Source organism: Fistularia commersonii, chromosome 1 (assembly GCF_037954325.1).
Source record: "Fistularia commersonii isolate RoL2024-O1a breed Wild chromosome 1, RoL_Fcom_v1.0, whole genome shotgun sequence".
NCBI lineage: Eukaryota > Metazoa > Chordata > Actinopteri > Syngnathiformes > Fistulariidae > Fistularia > Fistularia commersonii.
Genome location: NC_141284.1, coordinates 17,619,251 through 17,638,244, shown reverse-complemented (window position 1 = coordinate 17,638,244; position 18,994 = coordinate 17,619,251). Strand labels below are relative to the sequence as shown.

At 41.8% G+C, this 18,994-nt stretch overlaps 1 protein-coding gene across 1 annotated transcript; it reads left to right on the top strand.

Annotated features, from left to right (window-relative positions):
* The first annotated feature begins 538 nt into the window (after positions 1-538).
* On the top strand, positions 539-13,404 carry LOC147237660 (protein LBH-like). Its single transcript, XM_086151994.1, has 4 exons — positions 539-764; positions 7,565-7,640; positions 9,347-9,521; positions 11,998-13,404. Exons 2-4 carry the CDS (start codon positions 7,566-7,568, stop codon positions 12,063-12,065), a joined length of 318 nt encoding a protein of 105 aa, XP_086008120.1. The 5' UTR covers positions 539-764; position 7,565; the 3' UTR covers positions 12,066-13,404.
* Positions 13,405-18,994: the final 5,590 nt, after the last annotated feature.

Below are 18,994 nucleotides of genomic sequence, written 5' to 3'. Positions count from 1 at the left end.
TTGTTTTGTATCGTCGTTTCTGGCATATATATATTTTTTTGTCGAACCAAATTCATTTCGGATTGGCTTTATGGGCCTCCCAACGGCCACAGCCGGAAGTGCACATTGACCAAAACGGATAAAAATAGGATGGTATTCAAACATAACCAAATAAAAGAAACTTCAAATCAGATGATTATGGTTTCAGATATATTTAGATAAAAAATACATTTTATGCGAAGAAAATATTCAATTATCGTATCCCTTGACTATATATCCTGTGTTTTCTGTCGAATTTGTGACCTTCTTCTTCGAGGTCCTTCTTCGCTGGTGATATAATATTGTGAGGGAATGTTTTTTGTACAGATTTTCCAAACATACGCACATATTCAATTTATTGAGTTATCTATGTAAATATGATGAGGAAGCGGCGCAGGAGTTGTCGATAATGTAAACACAAAATACCCAAAAGTAACAATTCAGAAACAACCGAAAAACCTAGTTCCAGGTCAAGTTTCCAACAGTTCCTGAAGGCAGCATCGGTCCGGCTCTACTGCGCAGGCTCTAAACACTTCAACGCGAGCGGCAACTTCACCCGGAGCCTCCGCAGCCTGTCGCCCACAACAGCCTGCATCATCATCATCATCATCATCATCATCATCATCATCATCATCATCATCATCATCATCTTCAGCAACAGCAGCATCCTCATCCTAAGCGGCGGCGGTGGCGGCAGTGTGATGAAGATCATCCTCCTCTGAAACACGGGATCAACCTGCAGACAGGTAATCCAGATCCTACACTGGCACTTCAGAAACACACTTCTATTTCCCTCAGTCACTCTTGCTGTCATCCTACTTCTTTTTTTTTTTTTTTTTTTTTTTTTTGTAGAAACAAACCTCGCGACAAATGGGTTTTGGAATTGAAACTCTTTTTTTTTCACTGGAATTAAAAGTCATTTGAAATTTAGAGGAGGGAGATCCATTAAACCTCCGTGACCTTGTAATTTCTTTTTTTTTCACGCTGTTGATGCTCAGGAGTGTGTGACTGTGGCCAGAAAACAGCCTGAACAGTGTGTGTGATTGAAGTGTAGGTATAGCACAAAAACAACATTTTTTTTAAATGTCCCCGATTTTTTTTCTTTTTCCAGTCTATTAATAGCCTCCCACCTGCGGTAAAGGGGCTACCTGTTGTGTGACGAGCAGGTGAAGCCACGCTCCAGAACGCGTTTGGCATTTATTAATCACATTAAAACGCGCTGTATTTATAGAACAAAGACAGATGGAGTGAATTGGGGGCACACACACACGAGGGGAGAAAATCAAACTAAATAGCGCAGCAGTGGGGTGTATTCCAGGCTGCATGGTGAGCAAAGAAAATATATTTGGACATGAACTAAATTTCGTCGCATCCCCTGGGCTGTAGAAAGAAATAAGATAAATAAATGAAACTCTTTGATTTATTCAGGAAACTGAAAAAGTGTTAAGTAGTTACTGGGCTGTGAGGGAGGAGATCATTTTATTGAATAGCAAAAATAGAGGAATTGAAGTGGCCGTAGGACAAAAAGGAACTGATGTGAGATATTTTTGTTTTTGAAAAAAGCACCAGGGGGGATGGAGAAGGAGCTAATGGAGGATGGGGGGCTCTTATGTGAATGTGGAAGGTGGTGGGTGAGAGTATCTGGCTTCAAACGTTGCTGCTGCAGGCAGGTCTCCTGGATTTGGGCTTCACCATTTTATATTTACTCATGTTTTATTATGATGTGGGTTTCGAAAAGGTGTTTTAAAAGAGATTGTACATATACAAGTAGTTTAAGACATCTATAAAGAGATTAAAACATGTTGCGGTGTGTAAAATGTAAATATTTGCAGCCTATCTGTCTTTTTTCTCCAAATAATACTAGATAGAATACATCATCCTTTTGTTTTTAAGAGAACAATTTCAGGGATACTGGCTTCCTCCTGTCAGTGGTCAGTGTGTGAGCTATTACTGATTACATAACCATGTGATAATGAGGCAATGCGTTGGTGCCATCCTCAGCAAGTCATGCCTAATGTTGTAGCTTCAGCGCTTTGAGATTTCATCTCTGAGGTTAAGATCACTTTGAATGCTGATTTTGAAAAATGTTCACCCACCCATTGTACTAGAAGAGTGTGTGAAATTATTTTGTGAAATGTGTCGGGCGTGTACCTGTGATTGCCACTGCTATGAAACCCAACATTTAAGACGTTGAGGCAAAGAAACCGACTGCTGCACCATCGGGATGAATATCACCTCTTGAACACAACACGCCAGATTAAGAGGTCATCGTCCCTGTGAAAGAGGAAATAAATCTCCTTACCAGTAGGTGACAGTAGTCTGCGTTCTAAATTTGGAAAAAACAATGAGAATTGTCATTGCAGGTATGAGCCGTGGATATATCAAAAGTGTGGCTTACAGAGATGACGGTCATTAATTTTTGTACGATGTGGATAGAATCTCCATGATCATTACAGAGGAAATAAAAAAAAAAAAAACAGCACACAAGAAGCTGCCATGAAAAGGGATCCTGTCCTAAACCAGACATTTGTGGTAGAACTATCCAGAGCTCATGTTCTCCGGATCCATAGTCAATGTACAAAGATGGAAGTCCTACAATTTTACCCTGAAAATGATGTTAGACATTCTTCTATTGTGTGACCACTCACATCCTCTCGTCGCACAGTAACAGGCGACTTCTTGGCAATAAGTGTAGAAATTATGTAAATCAACCTCAATGCCTCAAATGATTAAAATTAGAGGCACTGAGGTGGTCATTGGCTAAAAAAGTATCCCTTTTTCCACACCAGCTACTTTCAAAGTCTAAGTCAGGTGGCTGAAATAATTTGGGAAGCATGCATCAGGCACACAGACCACTTGTAGTTTCATGGTTTGACCACTACCAACGCCTGGATGAGTTCCTATGTGAAGGTGTCCATAGAGTGGACAGCAACAGTATGTCAGGAGTACATCCCCTACAGACTAAAGAAGGTGATGGAAGAGTATATTTAGGTGACGCGGTTTGTCCTTGTTTGGTTCAGTCTTTGTCCCTCACTCTGCAAGCTCTATTGTAACAGAATTTTCATCTGACACTCATTGCCCTAAAGTGGCAGGTTTAGCAGCCTAAGCAAGCAAACAGTTTAAGCGTAAATATGAAGAGTAAATATGGTAATTATATTTGTAAGGTTGATACCATAATTATATATATGATAACTGTTTCAGTGCCTCTTAAATTTCAATAATCGTAAATTTAAATGACATATTAAACTCTTATTGGCCCGGATGGATTATGATAAATTATACTTTAAATCATTTTGATGTTATTGACTGGCTTTACTTGATCCATTGTATTAGTGAATCAATGGATATCAGATTTTAATTACCCAGTATCTGTCTCAGTTCCATGAATGTTCCATAAAGGCTGACTTTCCCCTGAGGGAACAGGTAGAGTTTAAAACCTTTTTCTGGTCTAATGGGCCGAAATGGGGAAATATTATTCCCCCGGAAGACAAAGCATGACTGAAGTGTCACGCTTGGCGTGAACATTTAAATTCCTGTGTCAGTCACGCTTCGCATCACCAGGAGTTAATGCAGTTCTGGGAAGAAGCATCAGACTTGGATCATGTGCTGGCTTCCTGGGGCCTCTCAGTTATCACCTACACAGATAGCCCTTTTTAATCCCGGGACATGAAAGGGGCCCAAGTGGCTGTACTGATTCTCTCCAGCCCAACAATGCCTACCACTGATGGGAAATAAAGGCCATATTGTCTCCAAGTCGTAATGGAAGGCAGACATGAATCCAGGTTCCACAGAGAAAGTCTTACAACAACACCCCCCACTGCCTCCTCCCCTAGCCCCCCGTTCAGAATGGTGGTAATTGCTATGTAATGGCACACATGAATACCCCAAAATCAGTTCCCATGGGCCTTGCACGACAAGGCAAAGTGCATCACTCAAACAGTCAGAGAGGCTCGAAATCTCGACCATTCGTCCCCATAGCAACAGCAACTGCTGATTGCTTGCTGATTGTATGGAAAGTGGTGTTTGCAAAAGAAACTTGTCATACTGAAGTCTATCTTTCAGCTACCCGGTGGAGGACAGGCGCTGTTGGCTGCGTTTTAAAGGGACAGTAATTAAAACGATTATAGTAACGCCTCATTAACGATCTGACGTGATTCTTTGTCCTTTATATTCCGCATTTCTAGGAGGGCAGCGGTATCATAGGATGTCCAGGGACGGGCAGTATTTATAATGGATGTTGACTATTGCATTTTTAAGTTTTTTTACATGTATTAAAACGATATTCGACTTTCATTCCATATCGGTGCCGGATATCATGAGGCAGATTTTGACCGGCAATAATTTATGAAACACCTTAAATAAAAACCACAATTCAGGCTGGGAATTCCCATGGACACTGTGTTACTTTCACAATACTTGAGTCAGGCTACAATACTTTCATGATATGGTGTTAATGTCAAAATATAGTATTATTGTAATACTAAAGTTACAATATGGTAACATCATTATGTAATTCATGATAGGATTTATCACTAAAATTACACTCCGTCATTAGTTGAGATGGGGGTTAACCCTGGACAGGTTGCCAGTTGATCACAGGGCCACATGTTGAGACATACAGCCATTCACTCACTCTGGCTCCCCGGAGGAAGCCCATGCTGACATGGGAGGAACATGCAAACTCCATACAGACTGGATTCCTGTCAAGATTGAACCAAGGACCTTCTTGCTGTGAGGCGGAAGCGGTAACCACTGCATCACCATGCGCCTGAAGGACATTCTTGACTTTATAATAAATTATTTGATAAACTTTTCAGCTTCACAAGGGAATTTGTCAAAGATATTGTTTCAGTCACGTGAGAATGGAGTCTCTGTATGTCCTTTGCATCTGACTCAAGAGTTCATTGCTCATTATGTCACTATGTTCAAAAAATGCCTCCAGCCTAATTAGACTTAATTTAGACTTTCCAATGTCACTCTTGAATAGATTTTAAGTCCAAACATCCTCATGGAGACTTCCCAGGCACCAGCATCACCACCTGTTAAACTTACATAATATCAAATTCCAATATCAAAGTTAATAAAAATAGAAAAAGAAAAAAAGATAAATAAGCCAAGAGAGGTTTTGCTTCGCATCATCTTTAGTATCCTGATCTGGTGCTGGATAATTCACTTCTGATGATACTGAAGTATAGCATGTACGAAATTCAAAATTTTAAACCATATGTCATCTGTAAGGCATCTGAACCGAGGGGTTTGTAATGACATCTGGATAAATAAAAACCTAACAGCAAGATTCTCAGAATCTTGATGCTTTTTCTGTATTTTAATAAAACTTAATTTTTGTTTGATAAAACACTGAACACAAAACTTGTATTTTCTGGAAACTAGAGATCCAAGCATCACATTTAAGACCAACAAAGCCACTCTTTGTTTGGGTTTCGTATGTTCTCATTTTAGGTCACTTTTGAGTCTGACAATAAGCGAAGGGATCTCAATTTTCCCTCAACCTTTGGCGCTTTACTGCTTTTCCAGCGTAAGATCCTTGAACAACGTGAACCATGTCTCGGGTGCAGCGGCTCAAAGCTAATTAATTGGTGATGATTAAGAAAGAAAAACATATGGTCTTTTAAAGGCGTTCATCTCCATTCTGTTGGCTTTCCGGGATCTTCAAAGACTCCAGTGTTTTAGAACGCAGTGACATCTAAAAGCTTAAAACTTTGTCTCTGGTGAATAGACCTGAAGGTTCAGAGCTGTCAGCTAAAACAGACAGACAACACACCATCCTCATCAGCAGTCGAGAAAACAAAACAAACCTCGGCAATCTAGCGTTATGCACTTAAATATGATAAAATTGACTGGCTCTTTCAGCAGTCTTCAGGCTCCTCGTTTTTATTCTGACCCAGACTTGAACAGTGATATTTGGTCTATAGTGTCCATTTATTTCATGCACATTTTTACATGTTGCAGTTGAAAAAGTTGATGGATATTTCCCATACGAAAATAATTTAAAAAACAACACATAGTTTTAGTGACAGGAAAACAATATTTCTCATCAGTAAATGTGTAGAGTCCATTAAATTGGGCGAAGACTACATTGGGCGTTTTCGCCAATTTAGTTTTTTTTTTTGTTCTTGTCTCAGACTTATTAAAGTTCCTGTCAGTTTACTGACGCGTCAGATTTCTTGTCTTTTGATATTTGGAAAAGTATTTCAGTGACTATGTTCATCACTATTTCATAGACAATACTGCCTTTGCAGTGTGGGATCTTTTTGCATTTCCGAGAACCTTTTCGGGAATTAGGCAGTTTTTACGGCAAATTAAGAAGTAAGACCTCAGTTCCTAGAATTATTTTTGCTCCTACCCTGAGGTAGGCTCTTTTTACAGTTCCGTAGGAACGGCGTGATGTAGGTGCATGGTGATTGGTGGATCTCATAAGCCACGCCCATCAGCAGATGCTTAATATGTATGCAGCGCCACTTTAAAAAACTCTTGTGGTCACTGGACAGTTGTTTTCCAGTGACTTGCAAAAAAAAGGACGGTAGCTTGTTTGCGAGGTGCACGTCACAGATGCTTGCGTCACACCAGCACTTACTGTCGTCCCTTACCGTCTTTGCGGATTCAATGTGAAAAGGTTCCTCTTGGGCAGCCTAGGTCCTAAAATGAAATTGAGCTGGATTGTATTTAGTAGACATCCTACAATGTGAAGTTGGCTTCAAGTAAACGTGGTTGATCAGAACTCTGACCTCTGAAGGGCACCCAAACTGCTGCAACTGTGAACTGCCCTGTCCTTTCATGGAATAATAACAGTTTTCAGACAGAAAAGCTCTAAGATGTCCGTCTATTCATTTGATTTGAGAGTAACACTATCATTAAATTGTTGACAAAATAATATCATTGTTCCTGTGAACTCAGGGACATTAATTGAATTGAATTGAACGGCTGTGTATCTCTTAACGTTGTTATTATTACTTTTTATTCAACCTTCTTTATGATGATTCAATCCTTGTATTTTCAATTACCTTTAATGTTTTGCTTATCGTTACATTCATTACTTTCCATTCCTTTCATTTTGTTACATTATTTTATTTATTTTCTTATTCGATGAAATTAAGAACCACACTACATGACTGACCAATTCATTTTGACCAAAGCATTTTTCAGAATGAATGGGACTTTGTTGGCACCACCAAACCAATTTAAACTATTTCCATAACTGTAAATGGAGATGCGATAAGAACCGGTTTGCTGCTTGTTTTTGGTAGTGTGGGCCTTTTTTTTTTCAATCTTTTGGATGATAAATGACTGAAGGAGGGAGGAAAAAAAAAACAGATAACATGATTAATGTCTTGCAGCTGTTGAGTATTCAGAAGTTCTCTTGAAACCGGTTGATTAATACCCTGCCAGTTGTTTAATCAACTAATAACCAACTCTTAGAGTAGTGAAGATTGACACACTTTTCGAATGTCATAAAAATGGCCAAAAAATGTTCAGCGGTGTAAGGTAGGTAATGACCTGGATTTATTTCTTCCTCCTCCCCCCTCAGGATGACTGAGGTGATGAACTCTCTGGAGCCAGGGACCGAGGACTTTGGAGTGGGAGCAGCGGAGGACCAAAGTGCTGTATCCTTCAAAGCACCAACATCCCGCGTTGAGGTGATTTCAACTCTGTCCCGGTTTATTGGAGTCAGTGGGGCTCAGTGGTGAGTCACCAGAGTGAAGAGCAGGAGTGAAATCAGGTTGACGGGTGCTGACGTCTCGAAGTCCACCGCAAGGGGAATGCTGGACTATCGTGTTGGTGACACTCGGAGTGACATCATCAGTATGTCAGTCAAATATGTCACTGTCACATGATGGATGGGAGCTAGTGGGTAAAGTTTGCTTTAGTTCAGAATGGATGTAGTTGATGATGATTTTCAATTGTGATTTTCTGACCTTTTATGATTCTAGACTGTCATGTCTTTGTTTAATCGCAATTGCACTACCTGAGCACTAGTTGTCAGCGGTTTTGCGTGTCAGTTTTATTAAGGACCTCTCATTAACAATGAGAAAGATTCATTAAACTGAAATCAGTGAATTGTTGACCAGAGGTGGTAGGTTTTTCTTGATAAAAGTAAATATTTAAAATTTTCATTTTGGGAAGTTGGTTGACTCCCATGAAAGTTTGGAACTGTGGAAGAGCAAAAATGGCAAACTGCATGTGTTGTTACATTTACAATGCAGTAATATTGAGAGTTGTGGCTTAATAAGCTAACTGCGCTACATATTGCTGCTAAGTAGTTTGCCCAGAGGTTGACAGCAAAAACACTCACCTTCAATTGCAAAATTATCTTTTAATCACCATTATATTTGTTGAAAGAGAAGCCGGATGTTCATGCAGGAATCTCAACTGTTTTCGCACGTGGAGCCAAACTGAGGAAGAATGATCCTGGATTCTTAAGGATTAATTATTTTTCGGGTTCAGTTCTATGTGTTCAGTTCTACTGAACATTCATAGCCGTCATGCCTCCATTGCCTGATATTTCCATGAGAGCTCTTGTGACATAAAACTGAAAATGTCTGGCAAAAGTTTTTCGGACAATGACTCGGCCAACTATAGACAGCAGAGAAAGTGCTCCTTGTTGTCCAGTCCCTCTTCCATCAAGCTGAGCGGAGTTTCTACATGTTCTCTGCAATGCAGTTTTGCATCACAACAATATTAAATTACTTGAATCCAATTGTAATGGTAGTCTAATCAGATTAGGTTTTACAAGCTGGGTCCCGCTTGTGTTGGTGTGACTGATTGGTCACGTTCAATAATAAACTCGATTGCCGGTAATTATATCAACTGCTTGTTGCACTGAAGAAGGAAAAACAGAAGAGGAAGTGAATAAATCAGCGTATGTGTTTTCTAGCTGAGGACTGAACTGCAGCATTACAGTAACCGAAAAACCACAAATCAACATGTTCTACAATCATGCAAGAATATTTGACTTCTGCTTTACCAGCTTCCCATCATGACCCTCACTTTAACGTGAAAGTCAGTAATTTTACAATGAGAATAAAATGTCGGCAAAATGTTAAAGTTTAAATACATTTTCCGCTCAATGCAAATCAGCAGAGTTGTGCCATTCACAGTGTGCATTAAGATGATTTTAAGATGGTAGTTAAGTATAAAAGAGTGAATGAGTGATGTCATTGAATGTCCATCTGTGTTTTTTCTTTAATCAAGCACAAACATAGTTTTTAGTTTGCCTAATCCGATTATTACCACATTGTTGTTCCTCTACATGTGATGCATATTTTCCCGCCGGTCCCTACTCAGAAGTTAACCTTACATAAGTCGTCAGATATTCCCAGATACCCATGAAAGGTATCCCAAGCTGTCCAAGCGGCTTCCTTCCATTGTGGTGGAGCCGACTGATGGTGCGGAGGTGGAGAGTGGCGAGCTCCGCTGGCCACCAGATGAGCCCGGCTCCCCGGGCGCTCAGGCTGAGAGACAGGGTGGCGAAGAACAGCCTGCAGGTGAGGAAGGTTCATTCGATTTGAAGTTGCAATGGAAGATTACCTTCCCCTTCAGGCCAATAACATAATCAGTGCTTCATAAATGAAATCAAATTAATGTACATTACCCAGAGAGTTGTATTTACTATACATAATGATTCTAAGTTAATGAACCCTTTGCATCCCCATGTCTCATATGAGGACATCACATTTCGTGTTCACTATAGTCTATACTTCATTTTACTCAGTGACTCAGTACCTCGAGGATAGACGTTTCACACAGGCCTAAAGCCTAATTGCATGTTACTCTGCAGCAGATTGTGACACTGAGTAGGACTTGCTCGAGAAACAAATGCCATGCATGGAGTGTTGATTTACATTACGAAAAGCTGATGAGGAAGTTTTGGTTTGTAACATCCACTCAATGTCATGTTTTTTGAAGGATGTTTCTGACTCAAACCCAAGGACACTCAGGAGGTAAGGCACCTTAAAAGGGTTTATTTGACAAGGGAGATGAATGAGAATGTCCGGGGTAAGCGGTAGGGAATCGCAAGGTGGCCATAAGGTTCAAGCAAGGACAGGCTTGACCTGGGACACATGGAAGGTCAGGTGAACATGGAGGTTAGGGGGAGGTGAACTGCAGAGGGGCTGATTTCGGACACCACTTCTAATGGACCAATTAATCCAAAGGGGATGTTGTGAGATGAGAGCCAGGCTTTCTGCCCAGGTGAATAGACAGGAGCAGGAGTACCCCAACGGTCAGCAAAGTGGCAGCTCTACATTTAGGTGTGCTGCAGCACACTCAGGGCAGCAGACCAGATGTGCCTGCCATGACGGACCAAAGTGACAGCAATCTGTCATCGACGGGGAAGAGTGGTAGCTGGTAGCCCAGGGAGACCTTGAAGGGGACAGACCAGTGACAGCAGAGATGTGCAAGTTGTGAGCATACTCAATCCAGGAGAGGAACTGGTTCCATTCAGAGGGGGTTGTGGACATGAGGCATGTGAGGGTGGTCAAGTTCTTGATTCATCTACTCTGTTTGACCATTGGACTGGGGATGAACCCGAGGTGAGAGAGGGCCTAATGGAATAGACGGGAGAATAGACGGTGGGGATGTTTATCTGCCGGGGGGACCAGTGCCAGGGTCTGGTTCCATCTGGACTGCCTGGTTGACAACATCTTCAATGGCCCAGGAAAGAGCCCCAATGGTGCAGTTAGTTGGCCGGATGGGAGTTGGGGTCTTGTCAGTGTCATCTGAGGAGAACTAACGGGAAAGAGCATCTGGCTTTGTGTTTTGGACACTCGGGAAACCGGGAAAAGAGACCAACAGCAAGCCTCCGAAGCAAGTTGGATGGCTCGGAGTTCCCGATTCCCCACATCGTAATTTCTCTCGGCAAAGGACAACCTGCAAGGGAAAAAGGCACAAGCAGAGTCCCCATGTTGCGAAAGGACCACCGTGACCCCCGTTTCAGAGGAGTCAACCTCAAGGACAAATTGTTTGTGGGGGTTGGGCTAGATGAGGATGGGTGCTTGGGTGAACCTCCTCTTCAGGTCCAGGAAGTCTGAGTTGGCCTCAGGAGACCGTGAGAAGGTGGTCTTGGTGGAGATGAGACCAGTCAGTGGGGAAACAGTTTGACTGTAAGTCCTTATGAAACAGCGGTAGAATTTTGCAAACCCTAGGAACCTATTGAGCTATTTGCAGGTTTGTGGGACTGGCCAGTCCAGGACTGCTTTCTTTTTCTCAGGATTCGTGCAAAGTTGTTTGCCCTCTAGGATGTAACCAAGAGATGGCTTGTGGATTTCCCACTTCTCAACCTTGACATAGAGACGATTCTCCTCCGGTCGCTGGAGGACATGTTTCCGGTGGTCAGCTTGGGTCTTGGAGAAAAGTATGTCATCCATGTAAACAAATAGAAAATGTTCAGAAAGTCACAGAGTACATTGTTGATCAGGGCTTGAAACACAGCTGGGGAATTGCAAAACCTCATTGTCCAATGGAGGTCTTGAAGGCTGTCTTCCAATCATCTTTTCCTAGAGAAAGGGATGAATGGAATAGCTCACGCAAGGGATCATTGAGGGCATGAAAAAAGATGCTCTTCAGCTCAGGGAAGTTCCACAGCAACAGATGTCCTAAATTCAATGGCAAAATCAGAAAAAGGTCACTGACCTTGTTTAAGTATCCCTATATTTCAGGATTGGTTGGTGTGGTCGGAATCCTGGCTGAAGGTTTGCTTGAATTTCTTGAAGGTGCAACCAAAGCTGGAAGGGACTGATGCTAAGCTGCTGGACAAAAGTGTATGAAATTTGAGGCCCATAAACCACTGTTTGCCAGCTTCTGTTTCCAAGTTGTATTCACTGTGTGGAGGGAATTCAGTTTATCCCAGTTCTCTGCATTTTTAGTGGCATTGCAAACAAACCAGTTGGGGAAAATGGCTCAGTGTCTTGCCTCGGCGGGTCACCTGTCACAGTGTCACAGAACTAGTGCGTGTTCTTCCAGGTGAAGACCAATCACACGTTGGTGCAGAAGGCGAGGATCTTGGGCCAGAAGTGCAGGATTCCGACTGAACGAAACGCTCTGCCTCAGCTGTGAGTTTGTCCAGCTCTGGACAAAGGAGAATGAGTCCAGTTGAACAAAACCAAACACACACACACACACACACACACACACACACACACACACACACACACACACACACACACACACAATGAATGGAAAGCCGACTGAGAGACAGAGACCTGGAGAGCAGACACCAGAATCTTTAAGATTCCGCAGGACTCGGAGCCAGAACGGACAACATCTCCATAAATCAATCAGTGATGCTTTTATTATTTCACAGCAGAGCAGGATTTACTCAGAATTTACAGATTGATTGATTTTTTTTTATTTTTTCATTTGGAACGCATGAATCAATTGATGCTGTCAGGCATCTAAGATCTTGTTCCTTTTTACTACACAAGAATACTTTTTCAGAACATAAAAGTTTCATTGATGAAAAGATATTTCAGACTATCATAATCAGACAGGTATAAAAAAAAATCCACCAAACTTGTAAGAATAATTGGAATATTTATACGGATTTAATTTGAGGAACGGATTAAACTCAGAACTCTTAAAAGAGTTGTTTACAATAAATGTTCACCTTTCTCCAAATTTATGACAGAACTTCAAATCAATAAAAATCTTTTCAATCAGCTCAGTTTGAATCCTGACAAAAATCCATGTTTTATGCACGAAATCCAAGTATGACATGAAGTTGAGATCTAACATGTGAAACTCTGGCTCCGAGCCCTCGCCATCCGATCTGGTGTATCTGACGATCCTAAATAGCGTCTGAAATATTTAGCTCATTTGTGCCATACTACTACTATTACTAGTACTACCGCTCGTGGTAGCTGCTGTATTTTGTGCACAGTTTTTACATTTAACTAGGTGTAAATGATATCACTGTATATTTGTGTGTGTGTGTGTGTGTGTATGTATGCGTGTGCGTGTGTGTGCGTGTGTGTCTGTGCGCGTGTGAAGTGCTGACTGCTGTAGTTTGGTGATCCCAGTCTCGCCACTCACTCTTTGACAATAGCTGTGGTATTTTAACAAAAAAGTACTTGATGAAGTCCCCTCATCATTTAACTGGATGTTGTTGCGATATATATTTTTTCCTAGATGACTCGAACGAGTTTGTTGTCACTCAGTAGATCTTAAAGGGAATGTAAACGTGTTGTTTTACTTCAGATGACAGCAATATGCTCAAGGGACTCAAAAAGCAGACCATTTTGCTACAAAAGTATATTTTAGATGTGTGTTGCTAATCACAGACTTGTTATTTTTTAAAAAAATACATAAATACAAAGTACTGGAGGCCTAATTTATTGCACAAGTGAATAAAACTTTTCAAAATTCTTAAAATGTTGGTATCCTTGTTTTTTTTCTGTGGTGACGCAAACAAAGGGATTAGTCGGGCGGGCTCACAAGACATGTGCAGATACAGCGTTGTTCCCGACGCGTCAGCAGCTCACACATTTGTGGCCTTCAAACTAACACTGAAAAATTTGCGAGCAAAGTTTGATGATTATTGTTTCAAATTTGGTTAAAAACCTGCTCTTAAATGCAGCACGACAGACCTCTGCTAGTGAGCTAATCCTGTGCCTGCACAGCTGCAAATGACTCCCCCTTTACCAGCAGGTGCCAAAGAGATGTGTTTTCCACTGAAAAAAAATGCTGTGAGAGAGACCCCCACCTCCCACAGCCCACCACACACCTCTATCCACCAAAGGACACTCAGGCAGTGACGTGAAGCTTTCTGCTTGTAAAAGCAGTGAGGGATTTGAAAGTTGTTTTTTTTTTTTTTTTTTTTTCCAGTGAAATGTTGTTGGTGACACAGATTTGCCTCCAAAAAACAAAAGTTCCTGATCTTTTGATTAGAAAGTCTGATAGCTGATCACGATTGAACAGTAACGTTCCAATCCACAACTTCCCTGCGTTACATCGAAACCTTCTGATGAACTACCATCGATGGATTCAGCCAATGAGGAAATTGTTTAGAATCTGTGAGGGTGTACATTTGTTACGTGAAGCTGCTGCAGAGCAATTTTTCGCAGAAGAAGACAGTTGTGTTTCTCCTCACAGCTTCAGGCAGCAACATGAATCTGTTCTTAATTTTAGTCTTTCGGAAGTCGTAGGAATGAGACGAACCAGCATAGTGCTTTAAGCACTTGAAACACGGAACTCCACACATCAAATAACAAACACCTAAATAGCAATATAACCCTGCCCAGCAATCCAGTCCGATTCAATTCTGGTATGCAGGGCATACCCTGAGCCACTAGTCTGCTTTTACTTTCCTCTCTCAGTCTGTTGTACCTCCAACTGCGTGTTGATGGGAATTAATTGCTCACCGCAATATGGCAGTTGAGACATGTGGATGCCGGCCACCCCCCTCCTGGGGGCACGGGTCTAATCACAAAAGATAATCTTCACGAGGAGGCTGAAATGAAAGTATCTTCCAACCCCCAGGCCACAGTTGTTCTGACAGGAAGTCTTTTCATCTGCAACCTCTAACCAGGTAAAACCTGGTGAAACTTTGCCAGATCGTCAGATCTTTTTAAAAAGTTTCATATCAGTAAGACAGTTTGGGGGCTCGGAAATGGGTCACAACAAGGTTTATTTGTAGAATTTGCTCATTTTAGGGTGAAATATACTGGGCTTATTAGAGTCAGTTGTTTTTTAAAAATAATTTATTCAACATTCAGCTTGGTCCTTAGGGATCTAAAATGACATTTCACTGATTGCTGGTATGCTCCTGATTCATTTTCTTTAATGGCTATACATTCGTTTCTATATTTTATTTAGCTTGACCATTTCCTGCTCCACCGTTGGTACCTCACAGATGGTCTTGGTGTGAGCTAATGTTTCAAACACAGCCCAGTATTTTGATTTTTTTCATTGAACACTGGTGTAGAGATGGTGGGTTTTTCATAGCCGCCGAGCTGGAAGTGGAATAAGCTTTATTGTTAAGCAAATGAATCAGCAAATTAACATTTTTAACGTCTCCCACATCTCCAGTGAATAATAGATGGAAACTCCCGCCAAGTTGGATATTTTTTTGCTCTAATTTCTCATTGTAGTTTTAAATAATGACAGCCAGCAAATTACAAGAATGCTTCGCTTTTATTCTTTAGAGGTACCAGGATTTGGAAACAAGGTAACAATAGACAAAAGATTGGTACGTGATTCTTGCTGACCGTCAATTCATAGTTTCCTGAAATTCAGTCACTTCCGTTGGCAGCAGCGCTCAGTTTACCCATTACTAATTTTGGAGACGGGGTGAACCCTGACCTCAACACAGCTGGGTGCTTGAGATCGTCCGCACAGATGCCAACGTTGACACAAGATACTGCATAAACACTGTCTGGTTCTGTTGACCAGTCACATCGCCACGCTCTCACCTGTGGTTTTACGTCAAGTTCATTCGCCTCCCGCTGCGCACTTCGTTGTTACTTCCTGATCAGACAACGTGACATACAGCTTCCGATCTGACGTGTGTTTACGGCGCTATAGGCTCTGCACTGTACCAACAAAGAAGCACAGATTCAATTTTGCACATACAGATATTCAGAAAACAGAGTGACTATGAGCCGGATTTTAAATATCAGGGATGAGGAGCGATAAATATTCAGTGCTACTGCTATCATTAATCTCATGTTGCTACAGGTGATTTTAGGCTAACTTATGAAAATATTCTCTCTAATGGATTTTTTATTTGACTGCAAAATTTAGCAACTTTTTTACTGTTGGCAGTTTGAGAGACACAAACCCAGCCATGGAGTCCCTTTGGACCAGTTGTTGAAAGAATTCAGAGGTTCAGAATCTGGCTTCCCGTCAGCTGGATGTCGTCTCTCGCCCATCTTTGTTCCTCTGTCTTGTTCAAACACACTCAGACGGTGTTCTCTCCCACGTTCCCTCCGCCACGCTTGTTGAGGCTGATACTCTTTTGAAGGTCATATCGGAGACCGTCTTATTTCTTTCGTGCTTCATTCACCATTTCTCCCTTTCTCTCTCCCTTTCGGGTCTGACCTTTTCGGATGACAGCCCTGTGAGGAGCACTTCATCGGCTGCCTTGCTCTTGGGAAAACGAAGGGCTATGGGAATTGAAGGCTGAGGGGTTGGGGCGGGTAAACAAAAACGCAGCATCAATTATCTCTCAAATGTCACAAGCTGTTTTCAGAGGCTGGAAGATGTTCATACCACCCCTGTAAGGATAACACCACACACACATACACACTGCATCATCATTTCCCCGTTCACAAAGGTGGAGGCTTTCAGCATTTTCCTACCCACTGCTGCAAACAATAATTGTTATCTGTGATAATGCATTGCCTGCACACAGTGCACCTTTCTGATGCCACTGCACCAACATGGGTGGCTGGACATTGGTACGTGTCCAAGCTGAGGCGGCAGATGGACGCAAGAAAACATCTTGAAAGTGCGAAGTTCTCTTGTCAAATCTCCTGGCTGTCAAAAGAGTGCCAGCCTTGTCAACCCAGATTGGGTCAGGGATTTTATGGGTTCTATTTTAGGCCTGATACAAGTGCCTGAAAGGGATACACAAGTGGCATTGTCTTTTCGAAGGGTGGGGGGCTGAATATTTTCCATCACTTTGCCATATTAGCAAACTCAGGGAGGTATCTCTGTGTTTATTGCTGGCTGTATGTGGTGAAGATAAGGTGTTGTTGATCAAATTCCAGCCCTCTGCGTATTTTGGACTACATGAATATTATTTAAAGGTACAAGGTGGACACGCACCCACACACAGCGATGTCCCCAATAATCATGTCATCCTAAATCTTTTAGTTAGCTTAATCAGCTACAGGCTAAACCAAATACTGTAACTGTGCTCAGATGTCGTGCAGAAAACTGCTGCAATAGTGAGTGATGGGGAGGGAAGCGTTTCTATGGTTACACAAACTAGCAGAGAAGGAGGGGCATCAACATAATTGATCTTAAGTTTGCAATATCCCGAGATGCTACTACCACTTAAGGGAAGATGGAACTCTTCATTGGGGTACAATGGGCCTGGTTGGCGTTGGGTTTCTACTTTTCCTGCAGGGCGTTTTTGTCATTTTACTTGGAAATTATAATTTAAAATCAAATTTTAAGCAGGATCAAGAATCTATGAAGTCCATCATGCAAACTCACCGAGAAGTTATTCTATCTAATAAAACCAAATGCACTAAAAATGTTAACACACCTCCCTTGTTGGCATCACAAGCAAAGACTAAGTTGTCTGACTCCCTGAGATGACAATCATCTTAACCAGTTTCAATGTCAGAGACATTGCCCGAGGCCACATATGACTGGTATCATTGGCTTTTCTAGTTTTGTCGACTTTACCGACTTCCCTTTACTTATTATACCCGCCCGACTGAAAGAAAAAGTGTTTACGACTCAGCATTGTCTATTTCTCATAGATGTAATTATACACAGTATGGTTTCAAAGACAGTTCCACACATTTCCTCCCACTTTTATTCTTTTCCCAGTTTACTTTCAGTTTCATTTATTTTCTGTCATAAACACATTTTTCTTACCCCTCTCTCACTCCTGATACAATCAGTGCCTTAATCTTGTCTTTTTCCTTCCTCTTCTTTAACACTTATTCATGCCTCTTCATCCTCCCCATAGATCTGACATCATATTAGCAAACCCACTTAAATCTAAAACCTTGATTACTCTCGGTGTGCGCAGGGTTTTTGTCCAAGGAAGAAGTGTTTCATATTTGTCATGTTTGCATGCAGGCAGTTGATTGGATTTCTTTTCTGTGCGAGAAAATGTCCAATAAAACATGTTCTGTGCCTCCTCCCCACCCAGCTGCTCTCTTGTTTCTTTATTCCCAGCTCATTCATGTTCACTATGGAACAAAGGGCAAACCAAGCCCGCTAGTGGCCACTTGTACACCGGCAAATTTGAAAGTACCTTTTAGCATGGCCATCACTGCCTGAGTGCTGTGAGGGAGGTGTGTTTTGATGATGTCAAAGAGTGCTGCGCCCGGACTTTCATCTCCCACTCCGCTTCAAACGGGGCCTTTCAAATGTGGCGAGGTAACGCAGCCGTCCTCCGCCTCAGCCACGTGTTGCCTTCACTCATGGGGGTTTGAACTTTTCTACTGTCAAACGTATCGCGGATCCCGTTGATATTTTTGCCGACAGAGGAGGAGCTACTTTTGGGTAAAGCAGCCAATGCGGCAGTCATCAGAGTGCTTGGCACTGCATAGACAAGCTCAGACGTGCTAGTGCTGGAGGATAGGCCTATTGGGGTTTTGTATGCTTGTAAGCAAAGCCACTTTCAAATACTGTGGTCTTAGGTCAAGGGGCTGGTGTCAAATCTGACCCGAACGATCAAGATGTCAAACGCCCTCAGATGCAATATCCTGTGTTTAGTTAAATCAAACGCAGTCATTGCTTCACATCTCCAAGGTAAAACCTTGAACTGGAACACGGCGCCAAGAAGCCAATGGTCAACAGGAATTAGTTCAAAAATAACTGTAACAGCGAGTGGTGGGAGTCTGCACACAAAAAGGGAAGCCAGAAGAGCTTTACGTAAAACACTGATGTGACACGAACAAAAAGGCATATGGTCGATGGTTTGATTTAGTTCCTCAGGTTGAAATGTAAGAATCTCAACACAAAGGTGAGGTTCAACTGGTTATTTTCTTGGAAATTAGCATTCAGTTATTCTTTTGTTATCCCCTGTCTAATATCAGCACTGTGACTCAAAATAGTATAGTTTAAGTGAAAAAAACACTTGTGGGTCGTGTAAACAAGGCCAAAGGTCAAGCTGCATGGTTTCAGTGACAACAAACACCTTGATTTCTTGAAGGGCTGAGACTGAAGGAAACGCAGCGGGGACTGGAAACGCTCAGACGTTCACCGACTAAATTATAACGCAGCGAGAAGCAGTGTGGTCATATAAAGAGCACTTACTGTGTGGACGGCAGCCAGT